The sequence below is a fragment of the Typopeltis vanoorti genome, chromosome 4, assembly GCF_054136105.1.
Source record: "Typopeltis vanoorti isolate ZY-2024b chromosome 4, IOZ_Tvanoo_1.0, whole genome shotgun sequence".
In the NCBI taxonomy this organism is placed as follows: Eukaryota; Metazoa; Arthropoda; class Arachnida; order Uropygi; family Thelyphonidae; genus Typopeltis; species Typopeltis vanoorti.
The window spans coordinates 141,332,118-141,352,711 of NC_143552.1; the positions used below are offsets into that span (position 1 = coordinate 141,332,118).

At 35.6% G+C, this 20,594-nt stretch overlaps 1 protein-coding gene across 3 annotated transcripts in view; it reads right to left on the reverse strand.

The window, feature by feature from the left end:
- Positions 1 to 20,594, reverse strand: part of Smg5 (Smg5 nonsense mediated mRNA decay factor) — a 334,407-nt gene that overhangs the window by 300,067 nt on the left and 13,746 nt on the right. For 2 of the 3 annotated variants that reach the window (XM_090391497.1, XM_090391496.1), the window contains exon 2: positions 8,845 to 8,943. In XM_090391497.1, coding sequence (XP_090247623.1) covers positions 8,845 to 8,943 — 99 coding nt within the window. Of the gene's footprint in view, positions 1 to 8,844; positions 8,944 to 18,599; positions 18,721 to 20,594 lie in introns of those variants that run through there. The other variant, XM_090391498.1, reaches the window with a different exon arrangement.

Here is a 20,594-nt window from a genome sequence, read left to right on the forward strand (position 1 = left end):
CTGTTGGAGATTTAACAGCAGAATACGAAATGAATCCAACCAACCAAGGATATAGGAACATTTTGAAAAAAAATTGGAGAAAAAAGTAAAGCTAATAATAATGGTAAGTATTTACTTCTGCTCAGGACACAGTCTACTCATTAATAACACCGTGTTTCAACATAAAGACGTGCACAAGTTCACATCAATAGAAGAAACAAGAAATAAGAAAAGTCCTTATTGACTACGTCATTGTTGATAGATATCTTCATGCTCGTTCAGGATACAAGAGTGTACAGAGGATTTGAATTAGAATACCAAATTGTATTCTAAACTGGCTGAAACTACATGTGCTCCCACTCTTTGCTCTTTTCATCATGAAACCAGGGTGCTCAATGAAAAGTCAGTAACTGGAACAAGATCAACCTTAACAAAACTACAGATAGGCACCATCATGTAACAAGCATTAAAAAAAAAAGGGGAGTAGCAGAAGAATTACACACACCAAGTCGATATAACTGGTGTCACTGAGATTAAAAAAGACAAAACAGGCAAGAATGATTGAAATAATAAAATTACTTATTCAGAGCAGTAAGGGTTCAGCAAAGAAGAGAGTAACTATAATATATAAATACTAAACAAACTCTGAACATGGATTTCAATCAGAGAGATATGGTCAAATTTCAAAATGTGAAATGAGATTTATATTTCTGACAATTCACATTTTGGACAATGAGATTTATACTTTCCAGTGATCACACTAAAAGTTTCTAATAGCGAATAAGAATAGAACTGAATCATTAGAAAGGAAGATGCTATAAAATAAAAAACTTATTAGAGATCTAAAGAGCAGAATAAGAAATCAATGTGGGACATACAGAAATGTCTGGAGAAAATATGGAGACAAGGCAGGCATACAAGGGTGGTCTGAAAAGTCCTCAACCATAGATGGCAACGCTATCAGCAAGAGATTTTTATTTTTCTAAGTTGGTACATCTGTCATAAGCATTCATGGGAAATTACAAGTTATTCTATCAAGTAGTTTGTTTTATATAGCTGTCTGAAGCAAAACTGTATCCCTTGAAATGGATAAAATTGAGTAGCGTGCGGTTATAAAATTCTTTGCAAAAGAAGGTTTAACAGCAAAAGAAATTCATTTTAAGTTCATGAAAGTTTATGGGCCCTCTTCTCTTTTGTTTTAGACAATTAAGAAATGGGTTGCCGAGTTTAAACGTGGCCATACCAGCCTTGAAGATGATCCACGTGAAGGACGTCCAAAAGGTGTAACAACACCAGAAATCATTGAATCAAGTGCACGATATGGTATTGGATGACCAGCGAGTCAAAGTATGTGAAATTGCTGAGACTATAGGCATTTCAAAAGAACGTGTAGGATAAATTTTGCATGAAGAATTGCATATGAAAAAGCTTTGTGAAAGATGGGTGCCACACTTTCTCACAGCAGATCAAAAACGCACTCGAATGAAAATCTCTGAACAGTGCTTGGAGTGTTTTAATAAGAATAAAACTGATTTTATGTATCGATTTATTACTATGGATGAGACTTGGATTCACAATTAAAGACCAGAATCCTGTCCACAGTCAAAACAGTGGACAGAAGCTGGTTGTTCAGCACCCAGAAACTCAGGTTTTTTTTTCACTCAGAACAGGCAAACCAGCCTGTTAAACACACACAGATCTACAGTCATAAAGTACATAGGAATAAATAAATAAAACTGAATACTATCGCTATTCCTTCCTTTCCTTGATCATTATTGCCTGAAAATAATATCCTATACTTATTTAGTAAAATCTCAGTTGTTTATGTCTTCTTTGTCTCTGTAATGTCAATTATGTCCAAGTGGCACATTTCCAATTCTTCTGCAAGTATGATTTCCTTTCCATTAATACTCCTTATATTGATGGTTCCTATCTTCAGTTCTTTTGATGTTGGGTTTATTCTTCTAGATGTTGAGTTGGAGCTTGTTCCATTAGCAGACTTTTCACTGATTGTCCTGGTTCCCCAACGAAAACAGAACGAGGCCTTGTTTAACCAGGCGACACCCCCAGCCAGTATGAAATTTCATGTTGTATCATCATATGTATTTGTGGTTTAAGCCAATAGAGAGTATAATTTGGTCGGCTAAGGCACAAATTGCCAGCTCATCCTCGTTTGTTCAGTACCCAGTAGATACCTACTAACAGGGTGCACCACGTGAAGGTGAGGATTAGATATTACATCAGAAGCCCCAGTTGATTCTCATTTCTGAAAGGTGATGTGGACGTCTCCTCCCAGTTATTTGGCTTTGACCTTTAAACGATCCTTTATCGTACAGCAAATCACTGCTATAGTTTCTTTTTTTTTTCTTTTTCTTGTAGAAGCAAGTTTTTAAGAAGTCATATATGATCTCTTAAAAACTTAATAATGTTTTTAAGAGGTTATATGCATAAATGACATAAATAAAGCATTAATTTGTCAGTTATGCAAATGAAAAGTTTGCAATAATTTTCACAAACAAAAAAGTTATTTTGAATAGCATAGCTTAAGGAAACATGCCAGCCATCTTGGTCATCAATATGCATCATTTCATTTTGGCAATAAGACTGTCAGACTTGCAGATAACTGCAGTATTAACTAGGGTAACCCTTTTCACTGCACTAAAAACTATTTTTGTTTTTAAAAATAGCTTTTAGTACCTTACCTTGCACTACTGTAACAAACAGTAGTGCAAGGTAAGTTTAGCCTACAGCCTATCTCAGTGTTTGATATGCCATCATCATCATCACTAAATTTAATAATTTTAGTCTTAGTATGCAATGTAATAAGTTTATGTGTCTTCTTTTCAACAGAAGCAACAACACCCTTATTTTCAATTTTATCTGCTATTATTAACAACAATTAAATAAAATAATAGTTATAAACTGTTCATAATTCACAGCAAAACACAAAAAGATGTCGTGAGCAATGACATCTTAAACAGTTTGCGAGAGTGTGCATTGGCTGATTCACGGCAGCATTGTATAAATGGGCATTAGTCATAATTTAAAAGTGTCGTATGAGCAGATCATTGTAAGGTAGGGGTATTGCTGTATTTATTGATGCCGCAACTTGTGCATTACTGAAATCTTTTAGAAAGAAAAAACAAATAACCAGATTTTTAACATATAACAAGCGAAGTATGTACTATGAATTTCTTCATGTACATGCACAAATATAAAAAAAAAAATAGATTGTATATATAATTTTCTTGTTTTATATATATATATATTTTTTTATGAGCTATACCAATGGTTGAATCACTACCCCCACAGGGCCTCTCAAGCTGAACAGGTCACAGGTGAGAGTCAGACGAAGAGAATCCTCCTGGTCCTCCAGGTTGGGGATTGAGCATGGGGCTGACAACCCAATCTCATAAAAATTCAATTAGTCACAAAACATGTACCAAATAATCTTCACTGGACAGACTTAAATGGTATTGACCCAGACCTCGGAATAATGGTTTACGAATAGGTTCATGGGATGCGAGAAGCTTGTACAGAGTTGGAGCATTTCAAGAAATCATACATGAATTAAATAGATATAAAATGAATATAGTAGCAACAAGAGAGACGATGGACAGAAGGAAATTCAAAGAAAAGGAACTTTTGCTACTTTATGGTGGAAACAACTCTGAAAAACATGAATTTGGAACAGGTTTCATCATTAGGAAAAAATTGGGGTCATCACTGATCAAATTTGAAACTTTTAATGAAAGAATAAGCAAGCTAAAAGTACAAGCAAAATGGTTCAAGATAACCTTTATTAATGCACATACACTACAAGTGAATAAGCAGCACTATGTGTGAGGAAGAATATACACCAACAAACATGGAATTCTCCTGATGGTCATACATTCAATCAAACAGACCGTATCATAAACAGTAAAAGACAGGAACTGCATTCAGAATATCCACTTCAGAGGAGCTGAGAGTGATAGTGACAACTTCTAATTGGTGGCATTCTTAAGGTTAAAATAAACAGTAAATATTTTTCAGTACATACAAATCAATGGAGATACAATACTAACAAACTAGATATAACAGAAGAGAAGAAAATATAAGTGTCAATTAAAACAGAAATTGAAAAATATGCAACCAGAAGATAATGACAATATTGAACATCTGAAATCATATCAAAGATAGAATAAAAGTAGCAGCATAAAACAATTGGAATTCAAAGTAAAATACTGAGTAAAAAATGGTTCAATGAAGAATGTGAATTGGTAGTAAATAATAAAAAGAAAAAAGACAGAAGCGCTTGGCTTAATAATCCAACTGATATTCATGCCACCTTGAGACACAAAGAGAGAGAGAGAGAGCAGCAAGGAAACCAATAAAATAAAACAACGGAAAATTTTTTCATGAACAGATTGAAGAAATCCAGAAATACTTTAGAGTAAATAATCCTAGAAAATTTTTTAGTGAAACTAAAAACCAAAAAACAGGCCCACATATGAAAACAACAGTAATCAACAATAGCAATGGGCAAATAATAGCCACTAGAGATGAAACAGCAAGCAGGTAGAGAGAGTACTTTAACTCTCTAAACTCCTAAATTGTGATGAATCTACATATCATACTTGTCACCCAGAAATATTTAAACCTTAACCTAACCTTCACTAGCTGAAACAGAGGAAAGTATAAAGCAGCTCAAAGACAACAAGGCACCAGGTACTGATGAAATAGTAGCCAAAATCGTTAAATATGGGGGTAGTGAATTAACCACTTATATATATAAGCGAGAGCAAATATATATAATTGAGAGCCTGTGTAGCTCAGTGGATGTGGCGTTTGCACACCACCGCGCTTGGCCGCACGAAGGAAGGCTTGGTTTCGAGTCTAGTCGGCGACTAGAGGAAATTTTTCTAAGCCTTTTTTCGACCGGTTCCCGAGTTAGTTGATCTCTGGCACGGGCAAGCAGGTTTTTCCTCCCGGAAACTCAGGTTTTTCGTCCTGTAAACTCAAGAAAATCGACCGTAGAACCCACATTATTTCAGACATTAAATATATTGTGGTAGGATTAGGGACCACGAGATGGCGGCACATTTGAGCCGTCTCTCTTCACTGCGTACCGCTTAATTAGTGATAGCCTTGGGCCATCTGTCTCTGATTGGGTACCAGTGGAGATTGAACTGCCCACTCAGTCTCCAAAAGTTAGATAGGGCTAAATGGCCTCGCCTACTCCCGTATACGGGAATAAAAAGGCGTTAGCTGATTTTTTTTTATATATAAGCGGATAAATTTAATATGAAAATAGAAGAGATAATCACAGAATGGAAAGAATTGCTAATCATCCCAGTATATAAAAAGGGAAACAAAAATGAAAATTACAGGGGAATATTGCTGTCAGCGCACTACAAATTTTTATCTAATATTATACTAAAAAAAGTATCTTACCTTATGCTAAAGAAAATATTGGTGAATGTCAAGCAGGATTCCAAAGAAATAGATCAATAGTTGACCAAATGTTTACTGGAAAAAAATGGGAATATAATCTGCAGGTCCATATTTTATTTGTAGATTTTAGAAAAACATGACAGCATTCATAGAGAAGGCCTTTGGGGAATATTAGATGAACTAGGAATATCTCAAAGATAATATATTTAATCAAAATTTGCACCACTGAAAGTTGAAAATGGTATTAGCTAATGGAATTAGATCTGAACCTTTCAATATTAAGACAGGATTGAAGCAAGGAGATGCTCTTTCAGCCATCCATTTTAATTTAGCATTAGAAAAATGTATTCGAAAAATCGTAAAAGATAACATAAACAAAATAGTAATATTAGGATATGCAGATGATATATGCCTAGTTGGAGAAAACAATGAAGATAGAAGAACAACATTTAGAAAACTCAAAATTGCTGCTGAAAAACTAGGATTACAAACCAACCAGGATAAAACTGAATATTTAAATGTATGCAGAAATCATATAAAAGGGGAAAATGACCATTTTATCATTGATAACCTGAAATTCAAAAGGGCCACCTCCATGAAATATCTTGGAACATTGATTACTCGAGATAATAAAATCTCACTTAGACTATTGTGCACTGGTCATCTCCTGGTTTCTATGGTTATGCTGATACAATGAAAGAGTGCAAAGAACAGTGTTAAAGATGATATTGGGATTACAGAGTACAGAAATAAAAGCTAGAATACATTCCTGCAATAGATCTTATCATTCACTGCATCATCTATTATCTTCTAAAATTCTATCAAGCAGTATTAAACAAGACAATCATTAGACCTATTGTTTTATATGGAACAGAAACCTGGAGCATTGCAGATCTTTGAAAATAAAATCCTCAGAAAAGTCTATGAACCTGTAAGAGATAACATGACAGGTGAATGGAGAAGACAAGAAGTATATGAACTCTATAGATCCCCACTTCTAGTTGATGAGATGGCTTGGACATGAGGAAAGAATGGGCAAGGAGAGAATGATTAAATAAGCATTCAAGATGAATGCCTGATGAAAAACGACTCAGAGGTAGACTGCAGATGCATTGGGAGAATAATATCCTAAAAAGACAGCTGAGATGGGAATCCAGAACTGGAATAAGAGAGCTCAGGACAGAAAGAAATGAAAGAAGTTGGTACATGCAGCAAAGAACCCTGGAGGTTCTAGCTGAAGAAGAAGAATCAATACTTCTGCTTTACAAGGTCAGAAAAAATATTAATATTTCATATTGACAGCAATCGAAAGTCTGAACTATAGTGGTAAATTAATAAAAACAAAAGAAAAAACATCTGCCCAGCATAGCTGAGTAAATGCAAATCAGTTACTGCTATATGGATATGGCATGTATGATGATGATGTGTCAGTTTTACAAACATTAATTGGTAAAAATTTATTTTATTATTAATTGCAGTGTGTGTGTATATATATATATATGTATGTGTGTGTGTGACTTTTTTTTCTTTAGAATTATAACCATTAGGATGTAGTTTTAAAGAAAAATTGAGGAAGTTTTTTGTTTGTTTTTTTCAACTCCATTTTTTCTGTTATATTACCCATTTCATGCTATTTTCAAGTTTAGTATTCTTTCACATACATATAAGGAGCAAAAACCAATTTTTTTTTTGGGGGGGAGAAGCAATTTCAGAGGTCAAACTGAAACGTTAGTGTTTGAAACTTTGAAGGATGATTGTTTTGAAAGTCAAATAAATGGTATTTTACTGTATAATCATGATAGCAGATTACTGTATAACTGTCATGCTATATTGGTGAGATTATGCTAGAAGAAAGTGATCAGACTATGGATCTTGCAGTTTTAGTAAATAGGAAGTTAAGTTCAATGGCCATATAGCATAGATTGCAAACAACTTAGAGGATAATTGCAATGCTGAAACAAGCCTTAACATATAAGGATAAGGAAGTCATTTTGCCTCTTTACAAAGCCTTGATAAGACCTCACTTTGAGTATTGTGCACTGGTCTGGTCTCTTGGTTTCTATGGTTATGCTGATACAGTGAAAGAGTGCAAAGAATAGTGTTAAAGATGATATTGGGATTACAGAGTACAGATTATGAAGACTGATTGAGAATTTATGGACTGCAGAACACCAGCAAATAGAAGAAAGAGGAATGATAAAATAAAAATTTCACCAGTAGGTGAAGAGGGTGGGAATAGGAGGAGAGGATATCCATTGAAGTTGAAAATGAATGCACTGAAGAAGGGGGGGGGGGAGGACAAGAGATGGATTTTGCTCTCATAGAACAGTGTGTGATTGGAATGGACTGCCTTTGGAGACTGTGAGTGCAGATAATGTGAATGAATTCAAGAAAAAGTGACAATGGGTGTGTGAGATATGTGGCCTCTCTCTCGATAGTCCCTGATTTTCTTGCAGTCTCTCTTAATAATAATCATCTGAAATGCGTGTGCACGCATGCACACACGCAGCTGCTACTTTAAGCTTTTTATTTATTTATTTATTTTTTTTTTAACTGACTGAAGCTGTCATTTAATGCCAGTCTTGTAACTCCAAATGATTTCAATTTTGGAACCACAATTTTAGCAGTTTTTACCAGAAAAGGAAAATGATTAGAACAGAGAGAGAGAAAGCAGATTCAATTATTCAACTTCTTATGCTACTTATAATCATTATAGCTTATTTTTAATGTTATACTATAAGCAGATTATACTAGAAAAGTTTACCATAAATCACAGAAAAAATTCCTGAAAAAGCCATATAAGCTTCAACCAAATGTTCCATTATGAACCTGGTGTTAGTAATTACAGCACTTCTACTTTACAACAAATAGGCCATAGGTTCAAATCCCCAGTAAGAATGGATGCTAGCAATGTCTTTGGGTAGAGGATGAATTAAATCATCTGGTGTGAGATAACTTGCTTATTGGAGGCAAGAAGTGGCTTGAAAAGCTTCACATTTGATTTTTAGAACAGAGCTTCTGGATTATCCAATTCTTAGCCCATACTAATGTATGACAGGATTCCAACTTTTCACAGTTGCAAATCACATTGAAAAAATATATACAGAGAGAGATCCTAATATTATATAGCACTTAAATTAGGTGCTTAACCATCATCTGATAGAGCCAAATAATTAAATATTTGTGATTACTTAAAAGTCCTATAAATTAATAATAACAGCTTTAATAAACTATTTAAAAATTTTCTATTTGAGTTATTACAGTAATAATCCTCAAACAGGAATAGAAATAAAAACAGCAATTTCCTATATTACTATTTTTATCCTTTTCATCTCCTTCACTGTTTCAAATCAGGAATATAAAAATACCAAATAATCATTATATCATGTATGAAATATGTTATTTTCAATAAATTCAAGATCACATTACCTCATCCTCAAGGATGTCACCTCGGAACTAAGTAAATCTTGGAGTGAAGAAGCATGATGCATACGATCCTCCAAGCGGCGAACAGCTTCAACTGCACCTCTGAAAAGATATACTGTAATAAATAACAATGAAGAAACAACAATTTGAAGTAAAAATGACCTGCCATCCCATATAATAAATCAAATATACAGAACCTGTTTACTATTTCATTATTTACTATTAATATTTACCTACTTTTGATGTCCCAATAATCTGCTAGTCAATTTTACTTTTTAATATAATGATTAGAACATAAGTGATAAACTTAATTTCAACCTCAAATTTTGGCTGGATTCCAGAAATTTCATACTGACTAGCATTAATAGGGATTCAATTGTTAGGAATGTGGTGAGCCAGCAAAGGTTGGTCAATTGGTAGAGCCTCTACTAATGGCTCACGCAAAAAGTTAAGTAAGTTTGAGTGTGGTTAGTAGTTGGAAGGGAATCAATCGTTCGATGCTGCCTCGATGAGTCTTCAGAATCCTTGGAGGTGTCACATAATAATAATAACAGGATGCATAAAGCACGTTTTCAATCTCACACAGTGAGACAAATAACAGGCTTGTATAGAAAAGTGAACAGGCATCAGAGTTGGTTGGTGGGTGTGAGTATAAATAACTGAGAGGGTGAAAAAATTAACATGAAAGATTTGAAATGACTAGCACCAGTCACATTAAATTCAGTAGATTTTAATATATTCTAGCCATACACTGCATGTTTGAAGAAAAACCTTTCAGAAGATGTGATCTCAGAAAAATACTAGACAAATAACATTGTCAAAAAATTAAAAAAAAAAATGTTTATTTCTTGCCTGTTGCTAGTATTGTGATTGATAGTATGCTGTTTCGAAATGTACTTACAAAATAGTTAAAATAGTGTACTGTTTAACTACTTTCTGTAATGGTGCATTATTTTATTTTTTTGATTGGATAGAGTTTTGTTGTCATCTTAATTAAAATTTTAGTGGTTTGCTTTTGTATTATGGTATTTACTGATGGCGGATGAATTTTACAAATGGCACCTGTATGTCACCACAAGCCAGCGTGATAAGCTTCTGTTCAAAGACCGAGTTCTGTGTTGGATCTTTCCAATTGGATGCACTGTAAAATAGTTATCATAAAATGTGGCAGATTCATGGACTATGCAGACAAATATTTGAAAAGAATAAGTATTATGGTACACAAGAAGTGATGAAAATTGAAGCATTTCAAAACAAAAAACACTGATCACAAGTAACTAAAAGATGATAAAGTGCTAATAATGGTCGTAGCAAGAGCAGAGTGGAAGAAGTTAGGTAAGAGTTGGCAATGAATTAGAAGAAAGAGAAAGTAAGATGAAAAAAGCATCAATGGATGAGTGTTGCAGGGATTCAATCATTAGGAATGAGGTGAATAACATGATGCATAAAGCACATTTTCAATCTCATGCAATGAGACAAATAACAGGCTTGTGTGGAAAAATGAACAGGCATCAGAGTTGGTTGGTGGGTGTAAGCATAAATAACTCAGAGGGTGAAAAAATTAATATGAAAGGGATTTGAAAAAGTTTTCATGGGAAGCAAAGAATCCCATAGCTAGTAAAGTAGTTAAAGTGTTAACCAGGTATGACAATAGCAAGTTAAGAAGAAAAGCAGAGATAATGACTGGCATGATGGCTGAGCCAAGCTGTGAGGCAAACATATGCAATCTGTTAATGTATAGAGTGAATTTGAAGGGAAGTAGAAATGGCTTAAGGCAGACAGGCTGCAACTACTTCAATGAGTAAGAGAGTTCAGATGTGGAGAGTCAGTCAGAAGCACATGAAAAGAAGGATGCTGAAGATCAGGTGAAATTGTACAAGGGCAAGAAAGCAATTATGGTAAGGGAGAAGTCACAGGAATGTGAATTGGAAGGAGGAGAATTTATGAAAGCAAAGAGTGAATTTGTAATTTTAGGAGATCCTGTAGGTTGTATCCAAAACATGGTCTGCCAGGCCAGACTGATCATAGTCGTGATTGGAGATGTATGACTTTTGTTCTTCTATGCAGATGGTTGCTGATCTACTTGTCTGTCCAAAGTATGCCAGCTTGTAGGAATGAGAGAGGAGGGAACTAATCTTTGGTGAACGGAAAAGGGTAGCAAGTTCACGGTGGGGCTTAAATGGAGGTTGTACTTTTTTAAGGACTTGGCTATTTTTCTGATGTGCAATGGATGTAGGGTATGGTGATGCATTTTTGAACTCCTTCTGGCCAAGGAATAGGGGAGGAACTGATTTTTTTTTTTTAAATTCTGTAATAACTGTAGCCATTGGAGAGAGAGGTGTCATGTATGTGGTTGAATTCGGTTGAAAGGGTGGTTCCAGTGGAACAAAGATTGTGGGCTCTCTTGGTTCAAGTTTTAATAATGCCATATTGTTCAGAGGGATGGTGGTGGTGGTGGTGGGAGAGTTTATGAATGTATCTACCTATATGTGTAGGTTTTCTATATACAGTGAAGGAAAGTTTACCATTAGGAAGGCGTGTGACTAAGGTGTCTAGGAAGGGTAAACTATTGTTATTTTCTTTTCCCATCGTAAACTGGATTCTTGGATGTAGACTACTGAGGTGACTGAGGAAGGAGTCTAATGTATCTGGGCCATGAGGCCAAATAGAGAACACATCATCTACGTATCTTAGCCAGATAGAAGGTTTGAGAAGGGCTAAGTCTATGGCTCGTTTTTCAAAACTTTCCATATAAAAATTGGCAAGAGGGGGAAACCCATAGAAGTTCCCTTTATCTGTTTGTAAATTTTGTTCTTCTAAGAAAAATAACCAGAATTGATGGCCAAGGAAAAGAGATCTAAGATGTCAGAAGGAAAACCGTTTATTAAGACTGTTAAGGTGTCACTTAAGGGAATACTGGTAAACAGTGAGACGATGTCAAAGCTTAACAATATGTCTGTATTATTTAAAGTTATATTTTCTATCAGGGTTTTAAAATGGGTAGAGTTTTTTTATATAGGATGTGGTAAGTCCAGTGATAGGGGGTCAGAGAGTCAGCCAGCTGCTTTGACAGTTTGTAGTAAGGTGTGTTAGTGACATCTGCTATAGGTATTAAGGGACAATTAGGTTTGTGGATTTTTGGTAAACCGTATATTCGGGGCACATTACAAAAAAACTCAAATCATTCTGTTCAGCATCACACTCAGCCTACATTACAGCTCAAACAACTACAAAAAATAAAATAAAATAATAATCAATAAATAAATTTAAATCCAATTTTGAAAGAGTCAAATGCCCCATATTTCATGTTCTAATGGCAGTCAAGCCCTCTGCTTCCTAGCCAAGAACAGCAAGCACAATTTTCCATCTGCACTTCCACTTCTCTCACACATCAAGATAGTGTTATTATCTTCTGCTGTCAGCAGAAGATGTGGTCACTGGAATTGAATGTGATGGGTACAGTATTTTCAGGGAGAATAGAGAAGATAGAATGGGGAGAGGAGTACTGTTGATGATAGCTGATGAGTTGCAGCCAAAGAAAGTAGTACATCAAGATGATGGACATGTGAATGATAGTACGTTTGAGGTGGTCTGGTGTGAAATAGGGACCAACACAACCAAATATACAGTTGGTTGCTGCTATAGGCCAGGGGGTATAGGGGTGATATTGAATTCATGCATCAGCAAATTAGTGCAATGATTGCAGGGTTGGTGATTATTATGGGGGATTTTAATTATGGTGATATCAATTGGAAGGAGGAAATATCACTTGGCAAAAAGGAAATGGAATTCATACATCGTCTACGAGATAATTACTTGAAACAGCACATAACTGAAGGGACATGTGGTGTTAGAATGTTGGACCTAGTCATTGGTTCAGAGGATATATGTATAAATAAGGTGTCCTTGTCACTTCCAATTAGTGAGAGCGATCATGTGGTATTGACTTGGGAGGTTGCAAAAATTGTGGATCTCTCTCTTAAGGGGTATATACGGAACTACAGGTTAGGCAATTATAACAAGCTTCAAAGTGAGCTTGCAGCAGTCCCATGGCAGAACATATTGCAGGGAAAAGATGTTAGCAGTGCATGGATAAAATCAGCAAGTATTAGATTGTGAAGGAAGGCAATATTAGATTGTGTTCCCATGGTCAGGAAGACAAACAAGGTAGGCATTAGATGGATGAGTAGTAGTATCAAGCTTGATCTGCAAAAAAAGAAAATGTTATGGAGAATTTACAAGGAGAAAGGCGATCAATACACCCATGAGCAGTACAAGGCTCAAGCTAGGAAGGTTACCAGCATAGTAAGAAAAGCTAAATCAGATTATGAGAAGACCTTAGCCAAGGAGATCAAGGGTAATCCCAAAGAGTTCTTCTGCTATATGGCAAGTAAAAGGAAGAATAACTTCGGAAGGATAACCTTAGTGGGTGTTGATGGTATCGATGTGACCAATTCAGATGTAATAGTAGAGTTACTGAGTGATCACTTTTCAAAAGGCTATCACCCAAGTGTGGATATCTCTGTACCTGGATAGCAATAACTAACGTGAGAATTGAAGTTAATAAATCAGAGGTACTTAGTATATTGCAGAATTTAAAAGCAAACACTGCTGTAGGTTTAGATGGAATATCAGCTCAGGTGTTGTGTGAATGTGCAAAGGAATTGTCAACGCCTCTTACTTTGTTATTTAACTTAAGTTTGAACTCTCGTATCCCTAGGGAGTGGAAGGAAGGCAAAGTAGTTCCTTTACATAAAGGTGGCTCAAAGCTGCGGTAGTTAATTACAGAGCAATCACCATCTCGGTAGTGGTGGTAAAAGTATTGAAAAAGTTGGTTAAAGACAAAATTCAAGAATGGGTGGATCAGGATATGATACTCTATAGGGGCCAACATGGTTTTGTTAAAGATCGATCCTGCCTGAGCAATTTATTAACTTTTTATAATAGAATGATATCTGAGTTGGATAAAGGAAATGGTTACACAGTGGTACTTCTGGATTTTGCTAAGGCTTTTGACAGGATACCCCATGGAATACTGTTGTGCAAATTGGAGCAGATGGGGATGGATACTCAACTGGTGATGTGGACAGGAGAATGGCTCAGGGAAAGATACCAGAAGGTGGTGTATGGAGGAGCAGAGTCCAGGATGAGACAGGTGACCAGTGGTGTGCCTCAGGGCTCTGTGCTTGGGTCATTGTTGTTTAATTTGTATATAAATGATATAGGAAATGGCTTAAAGGGAGATATTCAGTTGTTTGCTGATGATGCAAAGTTGGGCAGCGCAATAAAAAATCAAGCTGATGTTTGTGAGTTTGCAGGATGATTTAAATAAGCTGGTAAAATGGGCAAAAAGAAATGGATGTCAGTTCAATGTGGAAAAGTGTCAAGTTATGCATTTTTGGGATTAAAAGATTACCAGCTGTGTACAACATTGATGGAACGGTACTCCAAGAGATTGATGAGGCTAGAGACTTAGGGGTGTTGGTAGATAGGGAGATGAAGTTCAGGGGAGGACACATAGGATTACTTGGTTATTGAGGAACACACTAACATCCAGAGATAAAGATGTTATTATTCCCCTTTATAAAGCATTGATACGTCCACATTTGGATTACTGTGCTCAAGTCTGGTCACCTGGATTCTTTGGAGATGAGGAGGCTGTGGAAAGGGTTCAGAGGAGAGTGACTAAGTTGGTGAGTGATGTAAAAAATATGCTCCCTACATTGATAGATTGAGAGCTTGTGGACTGCAGAGGTTGGTTGATAGGCAGAGAAGAGGGGGATATGATAGAAACATTTAAATTACTAAAAGATTTTTATAAGATTGATGCATGGGTAATGTTTCAGCTGTGTGATAGTGATGGAAGAACAAGAGATCATTCCTGGAAATTAAGGAAAAGTGTGGTTAACAAGGGTGTGATCTACCCTACAGCATGAAAATACCCTACATCCAGCCCATTCCACAAAAAGTCTGCCAACAAACTACCATCCAATTGTCTCCTTTTCAATCTCTCAAAAACTATGTCAAGTCATCAATAGCCATCTTTTATATCACCTGGAAGCCCACCAACTAATTAGCGACCAACAATATGGATTCCACCATTCATGATCTACAGCTGATATTTAGTAATTCATTTTCCGACTCTGGACTCAAGTCATAGAAAGATTTTGGAGAAACTCGTGTAGTCACTTCCAACATTCTAAGGCATTTTGATCAGGTCTAGCAGAAAGGTCTGCTTAGCAAACTACCATCTTAAGGTTTGTCTTCAACCTTTTTGAATTGGGTCACCAGCTTCCTCTTCTCAGATTTCCCTACCAACACATGAGTAGATGATGGCTCTGAACTTTACACCATTCTCTTCTACATAAATTGCCTACTCTCACTGACAAATCTAGCCAAAGTTATGTTATGTTGATGACAGTATACTCCACTCTTCTGACAACTTGGTAGCACACAATCATTAGAAACCTCGAGATTCTCTACAACAAAGGCTTACTATGTTTTAATAAAGATGAGGATAACCTCGTGAACTTCAATGCTACTAAAACACAATCCTGTATAATTTCCTACAAGAAAGAGCTCACATTACTTTCCCCTTATTTTCAACAACAGTCAGATATCAAAATATGACCTGAATTTTCTTCCTGGATTGACCTGCACCTCCCAGCTTTTCCTGGTACAACACATCTCAGCCACTGCTTCTTTAGCTGACAAAGAACCCAATGTACTATTTTTTTAGATTGTAGTGTGTACTTTTCTGCACAAGCCACTACTTTTCATTTGTACAATGCCAGCCTGGTTGGCTGAGCGATTAGTGTATTCCTCTCCAGCCAAGAGGCTGTGGGTTGGAATCCTGCCAAAGGCATGGATGTTTGTGATTGTCCTACTAACCAATTACCATATGTACCATTGTGACCTGCACTCTAGTGTAGTATGACCTTTGATATCTTTGTGCCATAAGAAAATCAAATCAAAAATCAATCAATCAAATCATTTGTATGATTAATAACCACTGTATAAATCTTGCATTCACTCAAACTCAAACATGAAATACTGCTCAGACATTTGGGATGATGCACCCACAAAGACACTAGTATGGCTGGATGCTATTCGGAATAATTGGCCACTATCACACCTCCACTTTCTTCCAAAACTATAAGAACAAAAGAATCTGAAGGTCAACATCCATTTACCATCTATCTTCAAACTTATCAAACCTTCTTCTCCTCTTTCATTTCACCTACCTGTGCCCTCTGGAACAGCCTCCCTCACTCTTTCTTCTCTAAAGACTACAACCAAAATTTTCAAAAAACACATCAAGTTTATTTTTTTTCTCCTTACCCACACTTAGCACTGATGTGCTATAGGTCGTGCAACTTTTTTTTTTTTAGTTGATAAGATATCAAAAAAATCTCTGAATGGACTTTGGAGGACAAATTGGCTAACAGCAGGCTGAAGTCCAGAAGGTATTTTAAAAGTATTGTGAAAGCTGCACAGTGCATTGCTACTATGAGAAGGAGAACAACAAGAAGAGATCAGATATTGTGCTATTATATAAGGTAATGATCAGACCACACTGGGACTACTGTGTTTAAATTTGGTCACCTAGTTTCTGGCATGATATTGAAATTTTAGAGAGGAACTTCAGACAGACCAAAGCAATATTTCAACTCTGTAATGTTGGCAATTGGAAGAGGGTGAGTAAATGTAAATTGGAGTTTAATGTATAGGTGATAAAGAGATGAGAGGACAAAAATATTTAAGTTAGTGACAGAATTTTACCAGATTAATATGGATGGGAATATTAAGTGAGCAGATGGTGAGAAAGGGAGAACATCAAACCATCCCTGGAAGTTATAGTGAAGAGGGCAGTGAGTAACTTTTTTTATACAGAGAATGGTGGGTAAGTGGAACACCTTCAGAATGTGTTATGAATGCTGGAGGTGGTTGAATAAGTTTAAGGTTCAATATGAGATATACTGTGCTTGGGAAGAATGAGAACTCCCACAGCAAGTCTGTTGAGTTCCATGGAGGTTTATTATAATAATGATATAAAAAGTAAAAAAAAAAAGTTTATTTTATTCATGTAGAAAAAAATGAATTAAACATACTGATCACTGGGAATATTTGGAATTGATAGTGGATAGCATCTCAGCTTTCAGCCTACAAATTACAGGTCTGAATCCCATTGTGAAAATTTGTGATCATTTCACAGGTTATTTTCACTGCATGGAACCAACCATGACCAGTAGTCTGAACTGTTCTCGATAGCATGTTTGAATTATTTAGCCCTTAACCCACTCACAAGTACTAATGTGGTAAAGATTTATAACCTTTCATGGGTGGAAGTATTTATACATCGGCACTAACACGATACTGCTTTCTGTGATATCCATATCACTGTGATTTTTCTTTTGAAACACGTTAAAACAAAATGCAGTCCGTTTTACTCGGACTTTTTGAGGTACAGGATTTTTTATCTCATTTTTTTAGTTGAAACAAGTGCAATTTCACTGCTATTAGCAAGAAGTATGTACACTCAAATGTAGTTCTTCATGCCCACAAAATTTTGAAACACTTTTAGTGATGCATTAATGTATCAGAGATCATTCTTTTTTAAAATCTGATTCCCATCCATGAAAGGTCATAAACTGATAGTACATTCGAGAGATAGATTCCGGTATTGAGACCACGTTTATTAAATACGAACAGGATATGTGAAAACCCGACAAGTTTCGTAAGTCGTATGACTTACATCATCAGGGGCATTGGTGTATAAAAAAAAGTTAAACACAACTAACAAAGAATAAATTCATAGTCCATTAGATGCTTCTAACTGTAACATTGAAAAAATGTAAACACACGTTACTGAATGTTTGTTGGAACATTGTTATTTGTTCTCATGTTCTGTGCTTCATGTGTGTTATGTCCAAGATCTAAGGAAGTTAGATTTTTTTTATGAATGCCGACCACACTTGGTGTAATATCAAACCTTGGTTTTTGTTGCACTGTGCAGGAATTCTAAGCATTTTTGCTGCTTCCTTGTGAAACAGTTTTTATCAATATATGACATGATCATTGTGTGGAAAGCTAGGCCTGATTTGTGTTCTCTTCTTTATTCTACGTTCTGCCATACGGATTTCTCCTGACCTTCCCATCTGGCCTACGTAACAAATGCAATAATAACAAGAACAATAGATTTGACAGACCCCCTATTTTTTATATGGGATGGTGAGAAGGTTTCAGTGGATGTAGGAATCTTGATATTTTTTCTAAAGGGAGAACAGCTACTTTTAAGTTGTACTTGCGGAACAATGTCGCTAATCTGTCTGTGACATTTTTGATGTATGGTAGTGAGATTGTTTGAAATCTTGTTTTTGTACGTTGGTTGTAGGAGATGTGTTCAGGATTTTCTTGATTGTTTTTGGCTCAAATCCATTAAGTGTGAGGTTCTGTGTTAAATAGTGTAATTCCTCATTTAGCTTTTTTTCCATGCTAGATATCTTATATGCTCTGTCTCTCAAGGTTTTTATTATACGTATTTTTTTGTGAGGGGTGGTGGTGTGAGGGCTGCATTAAGAAATCTTCCTGTAGTTGTCAATTTTCTGTAAACGGAAAAGGTTAAACTTTTTTCTTCTTCATTTTTTTTCCTATGAGGATATCCAGGAAAGGTAATTTTTTATGTTCTTCTATTTCCAAAGTGAATTTTATATTTGGGTGTATTCTGTTAAGATATTCTTTAAAAACAATTAATTCACCTGTTGTTCCTGGCCAAATGACAAAAATATCATCCACATACTGTAGCCATCTCTTAGGTTTCTTTTGATAGTTTTTAGAGCGTTGGTTTCAAAGTTTTCCATGAAGAGGTTGGCTGGGGAGCCCATTGCTAGTCCTTCCTTTTGTTCCCAAAATTTGTCCTGGAACATGAAAAACGTATTATTCATGTAGTGTTTGTATAGTTCTATAATGGCTGGTGGAAAAAGATTTTCAAGAAGAGTCACTGTAGCAGTCATAAACTGCTAGTGCATTACCCTGGGTGGCTAAGGGTTTTTTTTTATAATTTTTACATAATCCAGAAACTCTACCCAAGAGAGCAAATATAGAACTTTATAACAGGGCAGTGATATCACATCAGGCAGTAACATTCACCTCCATCCAAAACACATTCATAAACTTCCAGGCCCACAGCAGAGACATCATAATTTGTGCCTTGTATGATATCCCTACACAAAAAAGAAAAGCGATGTTAGTGAATATGTTTCAATAAAAAACAAAACTAGATAGAACATTAAAAGTTTGCAGATCCGAATGGTGAAACTTCAGATCACTGAATAAGCTGAAAGAAGTGAATATGTGGCTATTATTGCATGCTGTTTTAATGTCATGGTTAATTGTGAAAAACACAATCAGTAAGGACAAATACTACAAGACTGCATAGCATGCACTAGGCTTCATAATGGTTAAAACAATGGAGATAATTTACTACTTCTTGAAAAGATTGTCGAATTAGGTTGCAGGGATGTGAAAAAATATATATGATGTGTTGAAAGAAGAGAAATATTTGAGATCAATATGTATGTTTATCCATGCAACACAAGGAATGCATGGATACACATTTTTTTCGAAGGAAAGATTATGAAACATTTGTTTTTTTTACATATTATATATCAGAACACAATCTATATACCATATCAATATATTAGCAACAGTAGATAATTTTATGGGGTTGAAGTTGAGGCAAAATCAAAATAATTTGGAGGAAACCTCCATGTAGCCTTTTAAGGTATAGAGAGAACTGACCAGAACTTCTAACCTAATGTCCAATCCTCACCTTTTTGTAGTGCACTCCCATAAGTACATATCTACCTGAATGCTGATGAACAAACATGGCTAGCAATTTAAGATTTAGCTGACCAAATTGTGTTCTTATTGGCTTAAATCAAAATACAAAATGATGGTACAACACGACAAGAATCCCATGCCAGCCAGAGAATCACATAGTTAAACAAGGCCCTTGCTGTTTTTCATCTGGGAACAATGGCAAACAGTAAAAAGTCAGCTACTAACAAATTCCAATTCAAAATCAGCAGGGTTTAAGATTGGCATTATCAACAAAGAAGCAACAACAGAAAAGAAATGGAACTAGCAAAAGAATTAATAAGTACCAAATCAACACAATAGCTGTTGCTGAAAAGAAGACAAAAACAGGTGAGCTTCTTCTGAACAACAAATACAAGATGTTATATTTAGGCACTTCAGGGAATAGACGAAGTAGCTTATAGTATTCAATAAAGTAAGATGATAACCTTCTAGAATGGCAAGCGATATCAAGTATAGTGGTATGAGCAATGGGGAATTGGAGAATGCAACACAAGGAAAAACTGGAGGAATGTTTCAAGGCACTAGAAATGGCAACTGGCACAAAGAAAAAGGAACAGTTGGTCCTTGCTAGAGATCTAAATGGCAGGGTAGAAAATGATTACTAAACATATGAATGTTTTGGGAAAATTTGGAGAAAAGAGCAAAACTAATAAGATAGAAGAAATAAGAAAGTCTGTTATTGTTGGTAGTGGTATTTTCATGCCTGTTCAAGACAAGGCACACAAGAGTATACAGAGGAATTGAAATCTGAAGTGATCACCATTTAATTTTGAGCAGGTTAAAATAGAATATCAGAATGTAAAAAAAAAGTATGCAAGAAAGTTTTAAACAGAATCAAAATTAATTTGACCATCTGTCAGAAGTGAACTGTA